Source organism: Chionomys nivalis, chromosome 10 (assembly GCF_950005125.1).
Source record: "Chionomys nivalis chromosome 10, mChiNiv1.1, whole genome shotgun sequence".
In the NCBI taxonomy this organism is placed as follows: Eukaryota; Metazoa; Chordata; class Mammalia; order Rodentia; family Cricetidae; genus Chionomys; species Chionomys nivalis.
In genome coordinates this window covers 45,516,106-45,538,082 of record NC_080095.1, presented here as the reverse complement: position 1 = coordinate 45,538,082, position 21,977 = coordinate 45,516,106, and the positions used below count along the sequence as shown (strand labels likewise).

General features: G+C 46.3%; 1 protein-coding gene across 2 annotated transcripts in view; it reads right to left on the bottom strand.

The window, feature by feature from the left end:
- Zfyve26 (zinc finger FYVE-type containing 26) overlaps nt 1–21,977 on the bottom strand; it is a 60,132-nt gene that overhangs the window by 16,594 nt on the left and 21,561 nt on the right. For both annotated transcript variants that reach the window (XM_057782462.1, XM_057782464.1), the window contains exons 17-32: nt 21,362–21,481; nt 21,086–21,250; nt 19,921–20,139; nt 18,827–18,929; nt 15,792–16,537; nt 13,910–14,106; nt 12,861–12,965; nt 11,375–11,497; nt 10,868–11,044; nt 8,913–9,159; nt 8,045–8,155; nt 6,597–6,760; nt 4,478–4,614; nt 2,578–2,609; nt 1,587–1,723; nt 99–319 (exon numbers count right to left, since the gene is read on the bottom strand). In XM_057782462.1, coding sequence (XP_057638445.1) covers nt 99–319; nt 1,587–1,723; nt 2,578–2,609; nt 4,478–4,614; nt 6,597–6,760; nt 8,045–8,155; nt 8,913–9,159; nt 10,868–11,044; nt 11,375–11,497; nt 12,861–12,965; nt 13,910–14,106; nt 15,792–16,537; nt 18,827–18,929; nt 19,921–20,139; nt 21,086–21,250; nt 21,362–21,481 — 3,004 coding nt within the window. The remainder of the gene's footprint in view (nt 1–98; nt 320–1,586; nt 1,724–2,577; nt 2,610–4,477; nt 4,615–6,596; nt 6,761–8,044; nt 8,156–8,912; nt 9,160–10,867; nt 11,045–11,374; nt 11,498–12,860; nt 12,966–13,909; nt 14,107–15,791; nt 16,538–18,826; nt 18,930–19,920; nt 20,140–21,085; nt 21,251–21,361; nt 21,482–21,977) is intronic.

Below are 21,977 nucleotides of genomic sequence, written 5' to 3'. Positions count from 1 at the left end.
GTCTTGTCAGAGAGGATGGGAAGATGGAAAGCCGTATGAGAGGAAGCCAGATAAAAGACTGCCCCCAGGTAAAAGAACGGAGGCTCACTTCTGTGTACCTGTCACAGAGAGCCAGGTCCTGGCTTCGGCCAGCCTTGACAAACATCATCTTGGCGCTGAAGAGCAGCTGCTTCATGATGTCTATGAGCAGCCCCGCGTCCAGCTCCGGGTTGGTGAGGCCCTTGGACAGCTTGCAGCAGTGCTCGATCAGCTGGTGGCCACAGGCAACGCTGTCTCGGTGCAGGTTCAGGATGGCAATACACAGGGAGGCGCTGGGGGCCTGATCAGAGCAGGAGAGGGAGAAAGAGACAGTGAATTTAGGGGCCTGAGCAGTTTTCAAAAGCAGCTGTTCGGCAGCAACCACCATTCCCACTTTAAAGGCTGGAAATCACTGCGAGAGGAAGCTGGACACATCACAGCAGGGCAGAAGCAGAGCTGGTCGCATTTCAGAAGCTCAACCTTCCACAGCTCTGGTTGCTAGGCTGTGTCACACTGCGTCAAGGTCTTTCTACATAGCCCTGGTCGTCCAGGAACTCACTTCCTACTTCTTGACAGTATCCATAGGTGGCCGCCTTTTCCTGGTCTCCTGTTCCTCAGTTGCTATATCACTTATCTGTGACTTAGATGACCCAGTTACTTAGCTGAAGTCACTGTTTCAAGTCCTGAACATGCTATGCTGCTGCCAGATCAACATCCATAAATCTCCCCTGTGAAATTCCTAGGTGCTTCTACCTATCACACAGTCATTTCTTATTGTCAGCCCCATAGCTTTACACATATATCGTCTTTCTCAATCTTACCACCTTACCCCTTACTTCATCAGTGCTATCTTCGGATGCCCTCATCACGCCCTGTGATTTTGGACTCAGCGCCTTTGCTTGGATATTTAGAAATATGGGCCCACAAGTGTGTTGTTGTTGTATGAGTGTGCGTGTTGTGTAAAGGTGTGCATGCATTTGTATGTCCATATGTGTGTTGAGGCCAGAGGTTGATATTGGGTATCTTTTTGAATTGTTTTCTACCTTATTTTTTTTTTTTTGACTCAGGGTTTCTCACTGAACCTGGAACTTGATGATTCGGCTAGAACCTGCTAGGCAGCAGGCCCCGGGGTCTGCCTGCCTTTGCCTCCTCGGTGCTGGGATATCTAGGCACCTGTTGCTGCATCTGGTTTATATGTGGATGCTGGGGATTCAAACTCAGGTCCTCATGCCTGCACAGAAAGCACTTTACCACCCACTGAGCTATCTCCCCCAGTCCCCGCACAGTTCAGTTTTGTACTCTTTCTTTCCCCTGTCCTCGACACTCCCCTTCCACCGCAATCTCCACATTTCTCTGACCACGCACTTACCCTTCTTTTTGGTTTCTTCCTGTACATTCCCCGAGATGTTCCTTCTCTTCTGCCTAACTGGTTTACTTGTTTTGGCTCTCATATAATTGTATAGTAAGCAAGCTAGGACCAGACTGTACTTATCAATCTCTGTATTCCCTGTTCTACTATCAGATGTCATAAAGAAACTTAAGTGACCGTTACATTTTCTTGTTATTACCTGCTCATAGTAAAATTCACTCTGCACCAGCTCGTTCTCTTCCTCATTTAGACTCAAGATCCATTCTACCTCCGTGGTTTTGGGAACTCGTACCACAGCTGAATATGGAGGGCTTTCATTCTTTGAGCTGTCTGAAACTAAGAAGAGAGTCGTCAATCACATGCCAGTCACTGGCTGGCCATGCAGCCTGATAAGCTAGCGTGTCACAAGCACATATTTACCTACTAAGAGTCCCTTTCCCTCTCCTTGCTCCCTTTTCTTTCCTTTTTAAAAGATTTTATTTACTTGTTTGTGTGCGTGCCTGCATGAGTTTATGTGTACCATGTGTGTGCATGCACCAGCAGAGGCCAGAAGAGGGCATCAGATCTTCTGGAATTAAGAGTCATTGGCAATTGTGTATCACTGAGTTTGGGTGCTGGGCACCAAACCTGGGCCCTCTGCAAGAGCGGTAAATGTTCTTAACCGCTAAGCCATGTTTATAGCAACTTCCTCACTTTTTGTTTTCTTTGAGAAACCTCATTAGATATTTCAAGTCCTCTTCCCCAAGCATAGGTCTGGGACAAATGTCACAGTATTTGTGACATGACTGATCCTTCACACAAGAAACCCTAAAAGACATGGCTCAAATGTTGGATACTCCAAACACTAACCTGCTATGGAAAGACATTGGTCAAATTGCTAACAGTGATAATCTCAGGGTAAGGACAAGGCATTGGATGATGGGGCAGTGGAGGAAGGGAGCTGTGATGAGGTAGATGGGGTAGCCTACTAAAAGATAAGCACCAAATCCATTGGTTGTTGGCCTCCCCAGGGTTGGAACTAATGGGCCTAGATAAAGGTTAATATGAAGAATGTCGAGGGAAACAGCTGATACAAAAGCCAAGATTTCTCTTTGGTGAATTCACCAAGTAGACTGAGTTGCCATATGGTTATCAGTTGAGAGCCAACTCCAGCACATAATAGAGCTACAGAGAATGGGATCAGGCCTTACCTTCTGACTGGCATGGGCTCTCCTCTGGAACACTAGAAGCAGAAAGAAAAACAAAATTCCTCAACCATTGCTTCTGTTTTGAGCTCAGTGAATGACATTTGCTCCATCAGTCACTGGTTAGGGAATTAATGGCGCATTGACTCGCTCTCCCCCACTGGTCACAACCATCTCTTACCATGCTCTGTCCATTTTATCTCTTACATATCCACTTAAATGCCCCCATCACTCTGTGTCTGAGGGGGATCTCATCATTTTTCTGCAATAACTTCCTTTGACTTTGACAGCCTGGCCTCTACTTGCAGCAGTAGCAAGATTTTAGGAATTTAAATCCGGTTCCATTCTGTTCCTGCTGAAGAACCCTTCAGAACTGCTCAGGCTGAAAGAATTCTACATTCACAGTTCAGTAGAAAGGCCCATGAGACCTTCCCTGACTGCCTCTTTAGCGCTCTCCTTTCATCCATGCTTTGTACTCAAGTCGTAAAGGTCCTATTGCTCCACCACCAGCTCTGGTCAACTTCTACTGGTGCCGCCAAGAGCCACGTTTAAAATGAGCACAAGGAACATGCTGGCCGACCTCAGTCCATGACAGCACCAGGGAGCAAGCCCAAGTCCTGTGCCAGTGTTCAAGTCTTCCGGATTCAGCTGCCAGCTTTAAGGACAGGGTCGCCTGATCAGAACCCTAGCCTGTCATCCGCCTACTCACAGCTCCTCAAATGGTCGAGTTCTTTTCTCCTTTCTCTGCCTTTGATGTGCCTCCCCAACCTCTGGTCACCCCCACACACACACCAGCCCTGTTTTTAGTTTTTTTTTCCTACCAACTCCTCATTCTCTAAGATTCATTTCCTGGGGTCCCCTCCAGGACACTCTCCTGCCTATCTGGGCCAATCTGTGTGTACAGTCACCACTGCACTTACCCAATCATTCGTAGTGTTTATTAGCTGTCTCCCTAATAAAGTGGGGGTTCCTTTAGATGATGGAACTACTGCAGAGTGACTGCTGGTCAAAGAATTCCCATCAGTACTGACTGCTCACTTAAAACCCCATAAGGACAGTGTTTGGGTAATCCCTGTCCTACCCCTGGCAGGGGAAGGCAGAGAGTGTATGTTAGGGTTTCAGGAACTATACCATGTGTATGGCATGTCTTCCTTCCCATGCAGTCAATACTCATTGTGGCAAATAATCACCAAAACTTCTAAAGAGTAGAACACAGAATCTGGTTAAAGTCTGCTAAATAAAAGAAAATATGAAATCTAAAGTTAGGTTCCTTTTTATGGGGGATCTCCCCTAGATCCACCAGGAGCCTTACACTTCACTCTCACTCTGAAGCAGTAGAAAAAAAAACCTCAAGCAACCATGAGTCAGCAAACACTGTCTTCATCTATCTGCCTTGCCAGAAGGAGGGATGGTTTCTGAAATTGATCTGGAGGCTAACTATATGCAAGAAAGTGTAAGGGCTTGTCATGAGTAACAAGTCAAGACGACTACTCAGTTGGAGCCGGAGCAAATGAGCCCAGATGCTCGGCAGGTGTGGACACGTTGTCCTGAATCCAGCTGGAGCCACATGAATCAGGAGTGACTAGGAAACAGGAGAGGTGGCCAGGTGAGATAGTGACCTCAGTGTGTGGAAGGGCTGAGGACTGAAGTGTCTTGATTTCCGAGAAACCAGCTTGTAAGAACTTCCTTCTCATCCCTACTTCCCATCTAGAAGTCTCTCTGACAAGGTCTTTCTTTAAGCATTTCACAGTACAGCTAACGACACAGCCAGCATGCACGTTAAACCCAACACCCCCGTGAGTGTAACAGGTTCAATGCACCGCATAGTGAGCGTGCTAGCCGTGTAAGGACCCTGGGGAGAGAACAGTGGTCCATGACAGTGTGGGTCCTGCTGCAAGACACTCACTCTTTGTTGTAGTAACCGTAGCACTGGTCACACACGCGTGTAGGGTTTTCTCGGCAGCCTTCCACAGCCATCTTCTTAGTGGAGCAGGAGCCACACACTAGCCGCCCACAGCGGCGACAGTGATGACGTCTGTTAAACTGAGGAAAGGGAAGAGATGAAAGCGGGATTGTCGCCCAGACATTTATCCTTGGTTTTGGGCAACCATGGCTCATCAGGAACACCAGGCACTTGGGTTACTGAGAATGAGCACACTAGCCCTTGTCCTCAGAAAGGTCACATTTAGGACTGGGGATTTAGCTTAGCACAAGGCCCTAGGTTTGATCCTTAACACCTTCCCCTCCCCCATACACATGAAAGAAAAGAAAAACAAAACAAACAAAAGCCTTTCAAACTGACATTTTAAGGTATTATTCAGCTGAGGGACAGATATTCCAAGTCCTGGGCAGTCTGCAACCCACAGCTCTTGACATGTTGAGACACTCTAGAAAGCAACAGGGAACGTGGGCATGGTGGCTCACATCTATAATCCTGCCACTTGAGAGGCAGAGGCAGGAGGACTGCTGAGAGTCTGAGGCCACCCTGGGCTACATACACAGTGAGTTCTAAGCCAGTCTGAACTATCGCAAAACCCAGGAGGGGACTCCAGAGTCCTGCTCTCCCAAACATTTGGCCAAATGACTGCTGAGCTCCTTCTGAATGTGGCCATAGTGTGTGTGTGTGTGTGTGGGGGGGAGTGGGGCTGGAGACAGGGGAAGCAGGATGCTGAAACACTGACAAAGCACAGCTGAGGGCTTCTAGGAGCTTACATCTCCTTCTGTGTGGACAGCAGAAGCTTCACTGAATAGAGCTAACTGTCATTATTAGCATATTCCATGTTTGGTAACCCAAGTAAAAATTTAAAAATCCAATCAGGAAGAAGAGCTTTGCTTAGCCAGCGAGGGCCATGCTTCTATCGAGCTGATGGTGGTAAAGCGAGAAGAAGGCCGCCTTTATCAAGCAGTTTATGGTATTAAAATTATAAAGCTTTATTTTATTTTTATTTATGTGTCTATGTCTCTGTCTTTGTGTGTGGGTTTGTGCATGTGAGTTCAGGTGCTCAAAGAGGGGCACAAGATCCCCTAGAAGTAGAGTTACATGCAGTTGTGAGCTGCCTGGTACAGGACTCTGGTCTTCTGTAAGAGCAGCAAGCATTCTTAACCACTGAGCTATCTCTCTAGCACCTATGTACATATGTACGTATGTACCGACATATCTATCTATCTATCTATCTATCTATCTATCTATCTATCTATCTATCTATCTAGTATCTCTTGTAGCTCAGGCTGGCCTCAAACTCACTACAAAGCTGAGGATGACCTTGAACTGTTGATCCTCCTGTCTCACCTCCTGAGTACGGGAGTTAGAGATGTATACCATCACATCCATTTTTAGTGATATTGGGAATGAACCTGGGGCTTTGTCCATGTTAGGCCACCGCTCTCCCAAGTGATCTGCATACCCAGCCCCCCCCAACTGTTTTTGTTTTTAAGGAAGTATAGCTTCATTTCATTTTTAGAGGTTGATAGTCATTCTATACTCTTTCATAGATGGAGAGATGAAGAAAAATTATATCTCTACTGCTGACATTAGTGCTGTACTGACTCTAGACAGGTGCTGGTTAATTGTGGTACCAGATGCAGTCCATGAGCCAACTTCTATTTAGCTTATAATAGGCACATGAGATTAAAATGTTTATAGTCACATTACTATTAGGAAGGAGAGCCGAGCGTAGGACTTGAGTCTTCTTTCTCCTGAGGTAGCATATATAACCACTACCAGGCCACTGTCTTACTGTGAAAGACAGGAACTAGCTATGAGATGGCTGAAGACTTGGTGACTCCTGTCTATCTTTATTATTCGATGAGAATGACAAGAGCTTCTATAACTTAAGGCTATTTGAGGATGTCTACTACATGAATGGATCCTGGGAAAACACTGAGGCCAGGTCAAAGGCAGGCCCAGCTGTAGGTCTGGCGACCTGAAACCATCACGGTCCTCTTGGGGACAGGTGACTGTACTCAAGCGCACACGCTGGCCCTCTGCTTTCTCTCCCCCGGTGCTGCTGAGGAAGGCTGCTCACCATTGTGAAGCGCTCTCTGCAGCACACCATGCAGGCACTTTCAGTCTCATCAGGGACCCACTGATCCCTGGCAGGTGGTGCTTCTGGGGGCACAAACTCCAGCAGCGGCTGAGTCTGCGGGGAAGCCCTTTCCTTAGGACTGGGGGAACGGACTAAGGCACTTCCTGGAGAAAGAAGTCAGAGAACAAGCTGGTAAGTGAAGAGGAAAGACTAAACATTACTGTTTCACAAGGCTGCCCTGGAGTGATAGAGCCAGTTGATAATTAGAGGCTGCTTGAGTCACAAAAGAAAGACAGGGACACTGTGTGTCCCTCCACTGGCCATGTAAAACAAAAATCTATCAAATACAATTAATAAAAATCACTGAGCCTGGGGGAGGCAGTGACGGGTCAGTGAGTAAAAGGTGTTTGCTGACAAACCTGAAGACCTGACTTTGATCCCAGGACCCATACTGGTAGAAGGAGAGAACTGACTCCTGCAAGTTCACCTCAACACATGTGTCATGGCAAGTCATTCAATAATTTAACAAGAAAAGTAAATGTAATTTAAAAATACTAAGTCCACATCAAGATAAGCAATAGATCTAACTACCAGTGCACCAGAAACTTAGGACACACAGACCCCTGGGCAGAGTTCTGGGCTGTATAAGAAAGCAAGCTGAGGAAGCCGTGGGGAGCAAGCCAGTATGCAGCATTCCTCCATGATCTCTGCTTCAGCTCCTGCACCACCTCCTCCAGTGATGACCCACGACCTGGAGGAGTAAAGTAAAGAAACCCCTTCCTTCCTCCTTAAGCTGCTTTGGGGAAGTATTTTATCACAACATTAGAATCAAACTAAGACACCTCAAAATCTACACTCCCACGCGTTTACAGCTACTTATGGACGTGTCTAGACTGGAGAGATTGCTTTCCAGTCACCCAACATTCAGGTTCTCAGTAGAGGCTGACTAAGGTTCTTGTCTCAGCTCTCACATGGTGGTGACAAAGGGTCTGGAGATAGTAGGGGACAGGGCAGGGCTGGGCAAGTAACTGGTTCCATACAGATGGACAGATTTGGAATTCCACATGGGAACTTGTTGGTGAGGCAAGTCACTTCTGAGCCTCTTCTTCTCTCGTGAGACAAAGAATACAGAATCTACTAGAATGGATTACTTTGTTGGATTTTAATAGGATAATTTAAGTGAGGTGGTGTGTGTGTGTGTGTGTGTGTGTGTACACATGCCCATATGCATATTGTTTCCTCCTCTTGGAGCAACAGCTCACGGCTCACTGATTCGGTGTTTGCAGGGACTTTGATAGACACATTGTCACAGATAATGAGAGTCAGCTGTACACTAAATCAACTGGGAGGTAACATGCTAGCGTAAATTATGAAAAAGAAGACTCTCTTAAGTGGGAATGAGGGAAGGGAGGGTGGGGAATGAGGCAGTCAGACTAAGAAGTTCTTACCAGGAGCAGCAGCAGCAGCAGCAGCAGCAGAGAATTCAGCTGATGACGATCTAGACAGGGTCTCAGAGTCGGAAGCTTGCTGGATGAGCTCCTGGAGGTGAATCACAGAATCTGTGGAGAGAGAAAGAGCTGACAAAACACTGGCCTACTGCCGGGCGATGGTGGCGCACGCCTTTAATTCCAGCACTCGGGAGGCAGAAGCAGGCGGATCTCTGTGAGTTCGAGGTCAGCCTGCTCTACAGAGCAAGTTCCAGGACAACCTGGGCTACACACAGAGAAACCCTGTCTCGAAAAACCAAAACCAACCAAACAAAAACAAAAAAAACTTCTAAGCCAAAGATATATTCTTTTCAAATTTCACAAAAAACAAAACAAAACAAAAAAAAAATAAAATAAAACACCAAGCCATGTTTAAGGCACATGAAACAATGGAGTATGTTTTTTCAAGATAAATCTAAAAACGCCCAGAGAGATGTGGAAGGCACTTAAATGATGCCCCTGGAGGATGGGAAGCTGGCCAGAAGCTTCACCTAGACTAGTTTCTTTTTCTTCATTCTAGAAGAAGTTGAATCAGCTCACAGACAACTGATATCTGATGTGACCCTGGAAATGAAGCATACCCCACTAAAAATGATTTATGAGGCCACCGTCAAGGCAGACAGATTTTCTCAGCAATGTCTGGCTTTTCACCCCTTACGATCACCATGCATGTAATGTTTGGCCTTTCTCCTAAGATCCAGATCCTGCCTAAATAGCAAAGAGCCGTATCTCCCTTTTAGTTATTAAGGAGAGGAGACAGAATCCAAGAATAGCAAGCCATTTCTTCTGAAGTATCAAATTGCTGTCTAGTGTGTAGCCAGTCAGTCACCTGATCGTTTTTCCCTCAGAAGGTACGGGAGGTCCAGGGCTTTCCCTGCATATCTGGAGAGCAGCGAGTCAACCTCGTCCAGGGTGAAGCCGATCTCCTGTCCGGCCAGCAGCTGGTGCAGAGTCTGCACAGCCATGGTGGCCCAGTCCACCTTCATGTTCATGAGCAGCTGCTCTAACATGAGCAGAGGACTGGAAGACAAGTGCGCATAGCTGGCCCGGTGCTGCTCGGGCAGGGTCAGAAGAACCTGTTTGCAGAGGGGAGTCAAGAAATAGTATACAAGTATACAAGCAAAGGGATCTTGCTTTTCCTGCAGGGAAGTGGAAGGGTCACAGAGACAGAGCCCTGCTGCGGCTGGGTAGGGGTCATTTGGGAAGCAAGGCTGAACTTCTAAGTCCTCCGGGTGGCAACCGAGAAGTGTCCTAAGGACTTTGACCTAGACAAGTGGTTGCTGATCTTTTTCTGCAAGGAATAAGAGAGTAAATATTTTAGATTTTAGGCCCTTAACCTATTCAGTTCTGTAGCATGAAAGCAAGCACAGGCGAATATTTAAATGGACACATGAATGGGCGTGTCCTGTTTCAATACAACAGGCTGAGGACTAGATCTGGCCTCCAGGTGACTGTCTGGGCTAGACCCTCCAGGCGTGGTTGAGCTTTGCCTAACCCATGCTATCATTCTGTGAGAGGTCTGAGTTAGAATGAACAACACAAGATGAAGCTGCCAATCCCAGCAGCTCCAGTGTCCTAATCTTAAAGGTGGATGCAAATGTTCTTTAGTGGTCATCTGTGAGGTCTGAGATATGGTCACTCTTCTGTCCTGTTCACTACCATTTCCCCCAACTAATTAAGTGACAAGGGTCAAAAGGAAGAGCTGAGCACAGTGGACGGCACCTGACCCTCAGCATACAGAAAGTGGAGGCAGAAGGATTGGGAACAATATCAGCTATGTAGTGAGTTTGAAGCCAGCCTGGGCTACATGGGACTGTGCCTCCAAAACCAATTGGACAGGAGAGCTAAAACCCAACAACCCCCAAATTCTCACAACAGAATAAAATAAAAAAAAAAAAAAAGAAAAAGAAAAAAAACAACCTCTCAAATAAGGCTGTGCCCATGATTTTCTTGGCACTTATTCTGTTTGTGGGCAGTGTATATGAAAAGTCAGAAGAACTAGAAAAGAGTTGAGGGTCCCCTCTCTCCAAACCCTGGGTAACTGGATTAATTGGTCTTGTTTGTGATATCTTATATTGGTGTCTCTAACCTATTTTCTCATAGAACTGCTGAGACAAAGGACCCTCTTCCATGAGAAGAAACTAGTTTATCATGCAGAAGTTTAATTTTAAATTTTATGTGTGCACATGTGTGTGTGTGTGTGTACCTGATTGTCTATCATGCACTACATGCACATAGTGCCTGTGGAGGCCAGAAGAGGACATCCGATCCTTTGGAATAACAGGTTGTTGCGTGCTGTCTCACATGGGTGCTGGGAACTGAACCCAGGCCCTTTGTAAGGGCAGCCAATGCTCTTAACCACTGAGCCATCTCTCCAGCCCCTCAAGCAGTTTTAAATGCGTACATTCAAATCTGTTTGGAAGAGAAGTAGTTCCTACCCATGACCACTTTTAATAGGCCTGGTGTGAAGGTCAACTACCAATATTTTTGAAAAGGCCAGCGATCCTATGTACGGTCAACTTGAGAAACAATGATATAGCATGTACCATAAAAAGTGCAAGGACAGCTTGAGAGAACTGGGCAAATCTCTCTTTGGAGGATGTGCAGAAGGACTGCGACAATCCTATTAGGACAAGGTGAGCTACCAGGTTAAGTTTTTACACAGCACAGGCCAAGGGCGGCAGGTGCCTGGCACAAGAGCCGAGGCAAGGGCAGATTCTGAGGTGGAAGTGAGGCCAGCAGTCCCCACTTTGAGCGTCATTTTCTCAAACCTTTCCTCCTCACCTTAGATCCCATGTACAGTGCCCGGATTTCACGGTGTCGGTCGGTGGTCAGTTCTCCATAGAAGTGGGAGGTGAGGTAGTTGGCCAAGAAGTGTGAAGTGGCTAAGCTAGGGTGCTGGTCAAGGGACCTCTCTGTGACCTCAAGGCACATGGTGCGATCAGGGATTCGTTGCAGGAGCTGCAGCAGAGGGTACAGAAGGAGGTGAGACCTGTAGAACCCTCATGCGAGCCTTGTTTGGTGGGAGACGATAATATTGAGGCTCATTTATTTGGGGCTAATTGTCTTTCTCCACTCATTTGTTGCCACCCCCATACTTAACCAAGGAGCTGTGCTCCCCTTGGCACCTAAGGTAGATCTGGGCACCTAGCTCAAGCGAGTGTAAGCAGTTTATGAAGCATGAAAGTCTGCAATCACAAACACTGTGCAGAGGATTCAGTAGGAAAAAAAGCTACCTGAGGATGAACATTGGCCCTCCCCTGATAGAAAGGATGAAGACTCAGAGCATACCTGAAGAGCCTTCTCATGCTCTCTTCTTTCTAGCAGGTGGAGAAGATGTTGGTGGTGCAGATTGATCAGATGCTCCCTTGGAATGGAGTATAGACAGCCCCACTCCTCACATAGTTCATACTCCTGGAAGGAAATACACGCCTTGAATCAATTCCTTTAAATTACTAATGGTCAGGGCTGAGAGATGGCTCAGCAGTTAAGAGGACTGGCTGCTCTTTCAGAGGACTTGGGTTCAATTCCCAGCACCTACATGGCAGCTCACAACTGTCTGTAACTCCAGTTCCAGAATCTGGCACCCTTACACAGAAATACACATAGGCAAAATACCAATGCACATAAAATAAAAATAAATAAGTCTCTAAAAAAATTTACTGTCATTTTTTATTTTTTTGAGACAGTTTTTCTGTGTAGATTTGGAGCCTGTTCTGGAACTGGATCTATAGACCAGGCTGGCCATGAACTCAGAGATCCAAAAGGTGCCACTACTGCCTGGCCTAACATTCTCTTTGTTGTCGTTGTGTTGCTCTTGTTGTTGAGACAGGGTCTCTCTATTATATAGCTCTGGCTGCCCTGGAACTCACTATGTAGACAAGGAGGGCCTGAAACTTAAATAAATCCACCTGCCTCTGGCTCCTGAGTGTTGAGATTAAAGGTGTGTACCACTACATCCAGCTTTATAACATTGTCTAGCATCCCTCTCTGTGCCTCTGCCTTGGTCTGCCTTGTCTGACTCTGGGCTAAGTTTTGTCACTTGATATTTTACATCACAGCCACCTGGGATGCATCTTACATTGCCTTTCCCCCTAAAATTTAGTCACTCAAAGGCAAGGACTAAGCTTAATGATCTTTGTCTCACCACCTTTCTGCACAGTGCCCACCAATATTCTAAATGTTTCCTGAATGAAGGACAACAGTTTGAATGAGCCTCTACATTTTGAATTATATGTATTAACTTCTTAAAAGGCAGATTCATTTCTATTAGTGCCAAAATGGACAATAAAGAAAGGAAAGAGATTCTCATTCATGACCCATCATGGAAATGCAACTTGGACTAATAAGATACCATCCTAGTGGCACACATATGCACAGACAGACAGACACACATACATACAGACACACACACACACAAAGTGAACAATATAAAGAATTGGCAAGGATATAGAACTATTAGAAGTAGGAGCGAGAATTGACATGTGATTTGATGAAAGACTTGACTTCATCCTAGTAAAAAGGATGCTCATGATGAAGAGCGTCCATGTAGAAACATTCTGCACACAGTGTACAAAATCTCACATGGGAATGTCACGGTGACGTGTTATCCTCTCTATCTCCCTGTGTTTTGGCAAATCTCACAATTAAAAGAAGGAAAGATGATATTGTAGTTAGAGAATCTGTGGACTTTGATACCTGTAAAGGACTCTATCTCCACACCAGCTAAGGTGGTACAGTTCGGGGAGGAAGATGAATCCATCCTGGAAAACGGTACCTGGGCTTCCAGAATCATGTTCATGACGGATGATGAGTCTTCAGTACAGCAGCTCCTCAGGGTCTGCCAGTCAGCCCACACGGGGGGATCCTGCAAACCTAGGACCTAAGGAAAGACAAGCAAACCCATAAACCACCTGGCAGCTTCTTCCTCCGAAAACAAATCATCTGCATGTCCACAAGAAAAGGACTATCCCTTGAGCTCTGCCCCAGACTCAAGCTTTCTGAACTTTTCAGGAAAGAGGGGGAAGAAAGCAAATGGACAAGGGTCGTTTGGTGACAATAAACCTCTTCAGAAGTAAAATCGGGGGGAAATCTGACCAGCAGCCAGGACAAGAAGTTCTCAGAGCTTCAAAGCCTGTCCAACATCCTGAGGTCATCTGTCCCAAGTTTCTCTACCTCAACACTCTACCCAAGGAGCTCTTCCAGCCTGACCCGTGAATCATCATCCTCCCTGCAGCATCTGAACTCGGGATGAAAACTGTTCAAGAGGCACGGAAAGGAAACCTTCCCCCCTTGCCATGTTCACCTTGCCTGGTGAGCCCCAGGCTCTGTCCCAGGCCACAGGGGAAAGCTCTCATATACCGTATACTGGTTATACAATCGGACGCCCTGAGTCCATCTCCCTGAGCCTCCTCAACTTGGATAGAACCCACCCCATAAAATTCTTCCACTGCTGAAAAATTCAAAATGGTTCTGGAAATTAGCCGAGCTTTAGAAATAATATTTAAGAACAGACACGATGTAAGTAGAATTTACACAAAAGCTCATTCATGCATGTGAAAATACCTCTGTGGACTGTACAGCACTGTCCCCGGATGAACTTTACTACCATCCTTCCTCAATGCAAACACATTTAAAACAATAAGAGAAACCACACAGAGCTAGACAAAAGGCCTCCTTTGATTGATGTAAGAACAGAAGTCCGGTACAGAGGAAAAGCCTAGCCTATTTTTTTGTTTCCTAGAATAATACCCCATCGTAAGAGAATGGGCTAGTGGGACAGTGGCTAAGAGATCTCTGTTCTGTTCTTGACGCAACAGCCTATACCTTCTGATACACCCGCAGCTCCATCAGCTTCCTCTGCAGCTCAGACTTTAGTTCTTCTTGGACAGCCATGTCTGAAACACAGTAGGCCAGGATCTCCAGGCATGACTCCAGGGGCCACCTGTCCACAAACCGCAGGGCCAGCTGACTTCTCAGAGTTGCGTCCTTCACAGGAAACAGGTACTGCCAACCTTCCTTGTCTACAAGACAAAGCAATGTTCAGGGGCAGCAAGCTTGCTCTGAAGAAGTTTAAAAGCTCCAGTTAAGAGGGCTTTGTTCTATTTTATGGCCCAGGAGCTTGTGGGGGTTGGGGGATCCTTCCAATCCACATGACTATAGCTAGGTCTTATACCCGGAATATTACCCGACAGGGAGAAACCCTCTACTCCTAGTCCCTCTTTATGCAAGCCTGTCACGGCCATGGTACTCTCTAAAGGGAGAGAAGGGAAGGACAAAGGAGAGGAGAGGAAGGAAGAAAGGGATGCTTCCCACATTTTGTCCTGCTGCATAACCGGTGCCCTTGCAAACTCAGCTGTCAATAAAGCTTGAGGGCTCCCTGTAATTTCTACTCTGCATCCTACATAAAAGTTATTGGAGGTAAATGAGCCTCATTCCCTAAATATCCTGTCACTAAGTATACTAAGTAGCGCGCTCTCTCTCTCTCTCTCTCTCTCTCTCTCTCTCTTCCACACCCATTCATAAATCTGATCTTGGAGACATGAAAAGATAAGACCCCAAGCAATTAATATCATACAGTTCTTTTACTGAATTTCTTAACATTCTTGGGGCAGTCTCCTTTCAAAGGGCAGCTCTGGGGCTACGACAAAGCTACCCTGTACAGCACATCTTCAGTGGAGCAGTATGGCTCATTGGTTTTCTATTTTGATTACACATGAAAATCTCTTCTATTTACTGTGTGTGTGTGTGTGTGTGTGTATGTGTGTGTGTACATGTGGAGAACAGAGGTTAATGCTGGGTATTTTCTATTGATTTCCACCTTAATTTAAAAAATCTTATTTATTATTGTGTGTGTGTGTAATATGTATGTCAGTAAAGCTGCACACGTGCCATGGCAGAGGTCAGTCTTGGGAGTTGGGTCCCTCCTACTTTTATGTTGGTTCTAGGGCTCAAACTCAGCCATTGAGGTTTGTGTGGTAAGCATTTTCAGCAGCTGAACCATCTCACTAGCCTCAGACCTTACTTTTTGAAGCAGTGCCTTTTACTGACTTGGAACATGCGCTTCGGCTTGATTTGTGGGCCGGCCAGCCCCCAGGATCTACTTGTCTCTGTCCCCCAAGTGCTGGGGTTACAAATGTGTGCTGGACACACCTAGCTCTTATGTGGGTGCTGGGGATCTAGGGCCTCACGCTCGAGCAGCAGCACTTTTTCCACCCTGCCATCCCCCTAACCCCTTAAACTTCCCAAGTGCTGGGCTATGCACACTGACCACCAGACCCAGCTCACAGTTTATCAGCATGCGGATGCTCCAGTTCCTTACGTCAGAATGGCATAGCTGTAACAGAGACCACGTGGCCTAGAGTACTCTGCAGGAGACTGCTAACTTCTCTCCTACAGTTACCATCGACTTGAACTCCATCCTGGACATCTGAAGGCAGGGCCTAGATTGTCATTTATACAACTGACAACGACTCAGACATGCAGGACTGTAGAGGTTGAAACTGGTTCTAGCTACCCATCCTAAAGCCACACAGGCTTGGGTTCTAGACCTGACTCGACTCACGATCCTGGGTAAGTTTTCTAACTGCTCTGAGCCTTGGTCTAGTTGCAGGACCGTGAGGCTATGGTGATGCAGTAACTCTCTCTAGAGCTCCTGTGAAGACAATGTGATCAGGACACAGGGAGGGAGGCGGAGCGCCCTGCTTACCACACGCTGCAGCACAGCTCAGCACCGCATCCCTCGTCCTGCTCAGGTCGTCCATGTCTCGCCCATACACGTCAATGAGCTGAAGGGCCCGTGGCCAATCTCTGGCCACCAAGGCATCCTCAAAAGCTTCGGTGAGTACATCCAGGGCCACAGGAGAATGCAGGCCCAGAAGCACAGTAGAGAGACTGGCCTGACCACAGAGACTGGCTGCCAGACCCTGGCCTGGCTCCGAGGCTTGGTGTAGAGGCTCCCAGGCAGCCAGGAGGGCAGCCTCGAGCATAGGAAACTGCTCCAGGAGGTGCTCACACTCCTGAGCTACCTTCTCTGCAGTCAGAGGCGCCTCCCTGCGACCCCGCAGTTCCTTCCAAGACAGGCTAGGCTTGCTGACTCTTGTCCCTCGGGAAGCCCGCAGGCAGGCCACTGTGGCTAGTATCTTTGAGCGAGACTTAAGGAAGGCCAAGGCAGAGGAGGTGAAGGCTGGGGGTGATGAATCCTTTGGGGAGGGACGAGACTTCTTCTCTGCTGAGGGATTCTCGCTTGGTCTAGGGGAACCCGGCATAGAGAGGGGCAGGCCATCCAGAAGATGAGAGGCGTGCTCTTGAGCCAGCATGCCCAGGTGCGTCAGAAGGGATGAGGCCTGCTGGCTTTGTCGAGAAGGGCAAAGAGTGAGGGGCTCACAGCAGCAGCTGACAATGACCTGTGGTACACTTAGGTTGAGACCTTCTTGGGCAAGAAGGGTTGCCAACCTGGAGGAGAAGAAGCAGAAGTCATGTGGAGACCTGAACACACAGGCACCACTACCCAATCTTACAAATGCATGCATACGGGGGCTGGAGAGATGGCTCAGAGGTTAAGAGCATTGCCTGCTCTTCCAAAGGTCCTGAGTTCAATTCCCAGCAACCACATGGTGGCTTACAACCATCTGTAATAAGGTCTGGTGCCCTCTTCTGGCCTTCAGGCATACACGCAGACAGAATATTGTATACATAATAAATAAATAAATAAATATTAAAAAAAATAAAAAACAAATGCATGCATACATACATGCATGCATTTATTCATTCATTTTAGATCATTTGCTGTGTAGTCCTGGCTGGCTCCAAACTTACTGCCTTTACCTTCCAAGCATTGGCCTTCAGTCAGGTATCATCACACAGCAAAAAGAAATGAATGCTCTCTTAAGAGTAACATAAAAGGCAGTTCACCAGACACACTACTCAGCTCCGTTTCACTTCATAATCTGAGAGATCTGTCCACAGATTTGTCCCCTCTATAGGGAGGTGATTTTTCTATAGCTATTAAGTATTATATAACTTAATTCATCCCATCTTTGCATACCATGCAGTCTTCTGGCCCATTGCACATGTACTGCTTTTCATATGTACAACCAAGAGTCAGAATTACTAGGTTAAAAGACCTATCAATTTAATTTTTTTCTTGAGACAGAGTTTCTCTGTGCAGCCCTGGCTATCCTAGAACTGATTCTATAGACCAGGCTATCCTCAAATTTAAGAGATTCACCTGCCTCTGCCTCCCAAGTGCTGGGATTAAAGGGGTATAACACTTCTGCCCAGCCAACTTGTTTAGTTCTAAATAGCACACAAAACAAAAGATTTAATTATGGTGTTTTCATAGTTTTCTTTTGTAGCCCATCTGCTTTGACTCTTCTCCTCTATCCATTGACTCCTAACCCTGCCAACTTTGGTTGTCCTCTTACTCCTGCTCTTCTTCTCTTTGGTTTTTCAACACAAGGTTTCTCTGTGTATCCCTGGCTGTTCTGAAACTTGTTCTGCAGACCAGGCTGACCTCAAACTCAGAGATCCACCTGCTTCTGCCTCCTGAATGCTGGGATTAAAGGTGTGCGCCACCACCTGGCTGTCCCCTTTGTTTTCAATATCCTGTGTATCTGATACAATGCCCCCACCACAACCTCTTCTTCCCATCTTGTCCCCTTTCTAGTTTTATGACCTATGATCATATATATACATATATATGTATATATACGTAGACATATATACGTATATATATACATATATATCACACATTAAAAGCTAGGATTGCATATGGAGAGAATATGTTGTATTTGTCTGAGTCTGTGTTGCTTCATTTAGTATGTTATTTAGCATTCATCTATTTTCTGGCACATTTCCTTTTCTTTTTTCTTTTTTTTTTTTAAAGATTTATTTATTTATTTATTATGTATACAGTGTTCTGTCTGTCTGTATGCTTGCTGGCTAGAAGAGGGCACCAGATCTCATTACAGATCGTTGTGAGCCACCATGTGGTTGCTGGGAATTGAACTCAGGACCTTTGGAATTGCAATCAGTGCTCTTAATCCTTGAGTCATCTCTCCAGCCTCCATTTCCTTTTTCTTTATAGAGCATTAGCTTCCACTGTGCACACGCAGCACATTTTTATCATCCATTCAGCCCTTGATGAACGTCTCAACTGATTTCATTTCCCTGTTACTGTGAGTAGGTCAGCCGCCAACAAGGCCAGTGGTGTAAGTATCTTTGCACGGGTGTGGGGGTGGGGTGGGGGGTGTAGCGAGGTCACATGGTAGTCCGACTTTCGGCTCGGGAGAAACCTCCACCCTGATTTCCACAGGGGTTGTACCAGTTTATTTTCTCCCCATTACTGAACAAGGGTTCCTGTCTTCCCATAGCCTCTCTGGAATTTGCTGTCATATGCTTCTGAGAGCAGACTTAGGTGAGACGGACTTTCCAAGAAGTTCTAATTTGCGTTTCCCTGAAGGTTAAGGATGCTGATTACTTTTTACAAACATTTGTGGTCAATTTGTAATCTTAATAGATACTGATAAAATGCTTTGCCACAGGAGTTATAGCCATTTTTACGCCTTACCAGCAATACCTGAGAATGCTTATTTTTCTATAGCCTCCGTGATCAATGTCACTGAACCTTTGGCTTTTGCTCAACTGTGAGTGAAGACTCATTCATTTTTAGTCTCCTACTTACAACACACACTAGCGGTGGCAGGAGAGACAAAGAGTCAGAGTGTCTCAGGTGATGCCTACCTGTCTGGAGGAACTTGTCTCTCAAGCAGGAGGTGGGACACCAGCTGGGAAGAGCTCTGCTGCAGGAGAACAAAGGGGTTTCCAACCCTGACCTCCACATTGTCTGAGAAAGTAAAGAAATAATCTTTGTTTGTCCTGCTGGGTGCAATGGCTTAGGGCTCCGTTTCAGAGACCCCGTGGTCATATTGTGAAAGACAATGGTGACAACAGGAAGAACCCTTCTGTTGACTCATAGCAGGTAGAGGTATTCTCAACATGACCCCGGATATAAGTTCATTTACATCTTACAGTGTTAAAGATTTCCAACCCAGACAAACTTCAGTGGCCAGTCTAACCAGGCAGCGTGCAATGCTCACTTCAACCTGACTGAAGTTGAAGCTGACATTTCAAGAGCATTCTGTCTCCGAAACACTTGGGACTAGATGTGTTTTGGCTCCTGGAATGTTTGCATTCATGGGACAGGGGATCATGGGAACTAGGATCTAAGTCTAAACACGGATGTTTCATGTATATCTTATATACAGAACCCGAAGGTAAGACTATATAGTATTTCCATTATGACCTGTCAAACCATTTATGGCATCAGGTTGGTGGCTAAAAGGTTTGGAATCTGGAAAATTTAAGATTTCAGACTTTTTTTCAACTGCCTAAAACTTGTTACGAACTCAATCTGTGACTCAAGTCAAAAGCTTCATTTTCCTACTGAACTCTCAGATCTACAATGGACCCCAGGTCTGGCAGAATTTTTGTTCTGTTTTCCTTACAGGGTGTTATATAGCCCAGGCTGGCCTGGAACTCTTGGTCCTCCTGCCTCTGCCCTCTGAGGGTTGGGATTATAGGCATGCGTCACCACTCCTCACTTCAGAGATATTTTTGAGGTGCCAATTCCATGAGCTGTTATTGAGGACTTCCATGTATAATTAATTTTACTTAACACAAAGATGCAAAAAAATAGATGAATAAGAGAACTCTACAATCTGGTACCTTTAGATACTGTGTACCTAGAAAGAGCCTCTTAAGGAAGCATGCCTATTCCTTTCCCTAAATAACGGGCTCCGTATCGTTCATGACTCCGTATCGTTCTCACTACTTACTGGGATCAGAGCTCAGACTCCGGAGAAGAACGGCCGCCAGGGTGCTGCAGTAGCTGAAGAAGACGCCCACATAGTCAGCCTGTCTGCTGCCTGCCAGCGCCTGCTTCCCCAGGGTCTTCCGGAGGAGCTGACTTTGGATGTGCACAGGGTGGGCCTCTGCCTCGGGGCCCTTCTGGGCTGTCTGCTCCACTAGGGACGTGAGTGGGGTACTCCTGGGCTCTGAAAGGAATTAGGGTGGGAGAAGAGACATGGCTTTAGTCTCTGCTTCTAGCTTTTTTTCTTTTATATATGTGTGCATGTATGTGGATCTGGGGTGCCCGCAGAGGCCTGAAGAAGATATAGGATGTACTGGAGCCAGAGTTATAGGTGTCTGTGAACTGTTCAGTGTGGGCACTGGCAACTAAATTTGGATCCTCTGGAAGAGAAGCAAGTAGTCTTAACCACTGAGCCATCTCTCAGGACCCTCAGCTTTGGGTCAGCTTTTGATCCAATGTGTAAACTGAGCATCCTACAGAATGCACTAGGTATCTATGGGACATGGGTAACTATGTGAGCACCACACTCAGAAGGTAGACAAACACCAAACACAAATCCCATTTCCGCCATGTGGGCAAGTGATCTCAGCCAGGAAGAGCTTGGAGTCTAGAGAAATCAGGCTATATAGTTGTTTTGGTCTCTTGTCTCTGGGGTGAAATACCTTTATGAAGAGCACATGAAGCTTTTGGGAAGGGCTGATCAATACCAACTAGCTACCAGCTGGGTATATTTCTTACCAGGAGTGAAAAAATGTACCTGCTAGTGAGAGTGTCTTATAAGTATCCTTTCAATTAAGAGTTGGGTAAGATGCCTGGGCAGTGGTGGCGCACGCCTTTAATCCCAGCACTCGGGAAGCAGAGGTAGGTGGATCTCTGTGAGTTCAAGGCCAAACTGGTCTACAGAGTGAGTGCCAGGACAGGCTTCAAAGTTACACAGAGAAACCCTGTCTCCAAAAACCACAAACAAACAAAAGAGTTGGGGAAGAGAGAAGTGCAGTTCTGAGTTGTGCCTTGCTCAGCTCGAAGGGCCAACTGAACTCAGCTCTAGAGTACAGAGCCTCTGCTCCAAAATGCTCATAAATCCTCGCTCAGTTCTCTGCTTATCTGTTCCCACGCAGGCAGATCTGTACCTGGCAGCACCAGTGCCTCTCGCAGTGACTGGAGAGCCTGATCCAACTGCTGGGAAAGGCTGGTGTGGCTAGCAACACAGTCCTCGGTGAGGCTGGGCCAGCACGTCTGAAGCAGCTCCAAGACGCTGCACCGCACGGCACCTCCTCCCCTTTCTTCTAGAGTCTCTGTGGAAAACATGCAAGAAAGGAAGAGGGAAAATAAAGTCTGCTGATCCATTGTTCCAAGTCCGGGAAAAACAAAGGTAGAAGAAGAGGTGGTGCAGTAAAGCTTCTCACCGGATTTTGTTTGTCCGGTTAAGGTAAGCGGATAATTGAGAATCTTGTTAATTTGCTGAAGGACAACAGGAAAACCTCGAATACCATCGGGATTGAGGACAACCTGGTCCAGCTGTCGACCTGAAATAGAAGGAGGAAGTGGGACGCCGGAAGAAATGGGTTTTCAGAGGCTGATGCTCAGTTCCTTGTGTGACTTTGTCTTTTCTAATAGTAACTGTGAGCTACACACGTGTTATTTTGGGTGACAACACACAGACCTTGGTGTATGCATTGCCGGAGACTCCAGGAATGCCTCAGCTACCAGCAGCAGAATCTATGGCATTCTGTGGCATTTGTTGAAAAATGCAAAGGGACTCTTCTTGTGGATTTGCCTTCCTACTCTCTTCAGCCACGGACTTGAGCCAGAATCAGATTATATTTTCTAATTACCCCAGTCTATCTTCATACTTTACATACCTGATTACTCTAAGTCAGTGCTTCTCAACCTTCCTCATGTTGTGACCCTTCAACACAGTTCCTCATGTTGTGGTGACCCCCAACCATAAAATTATTTCATTGCTACTTCATAACTTTAATTCTGGTATTGTTATGGATTGTAATATAAATATCTGTGTTT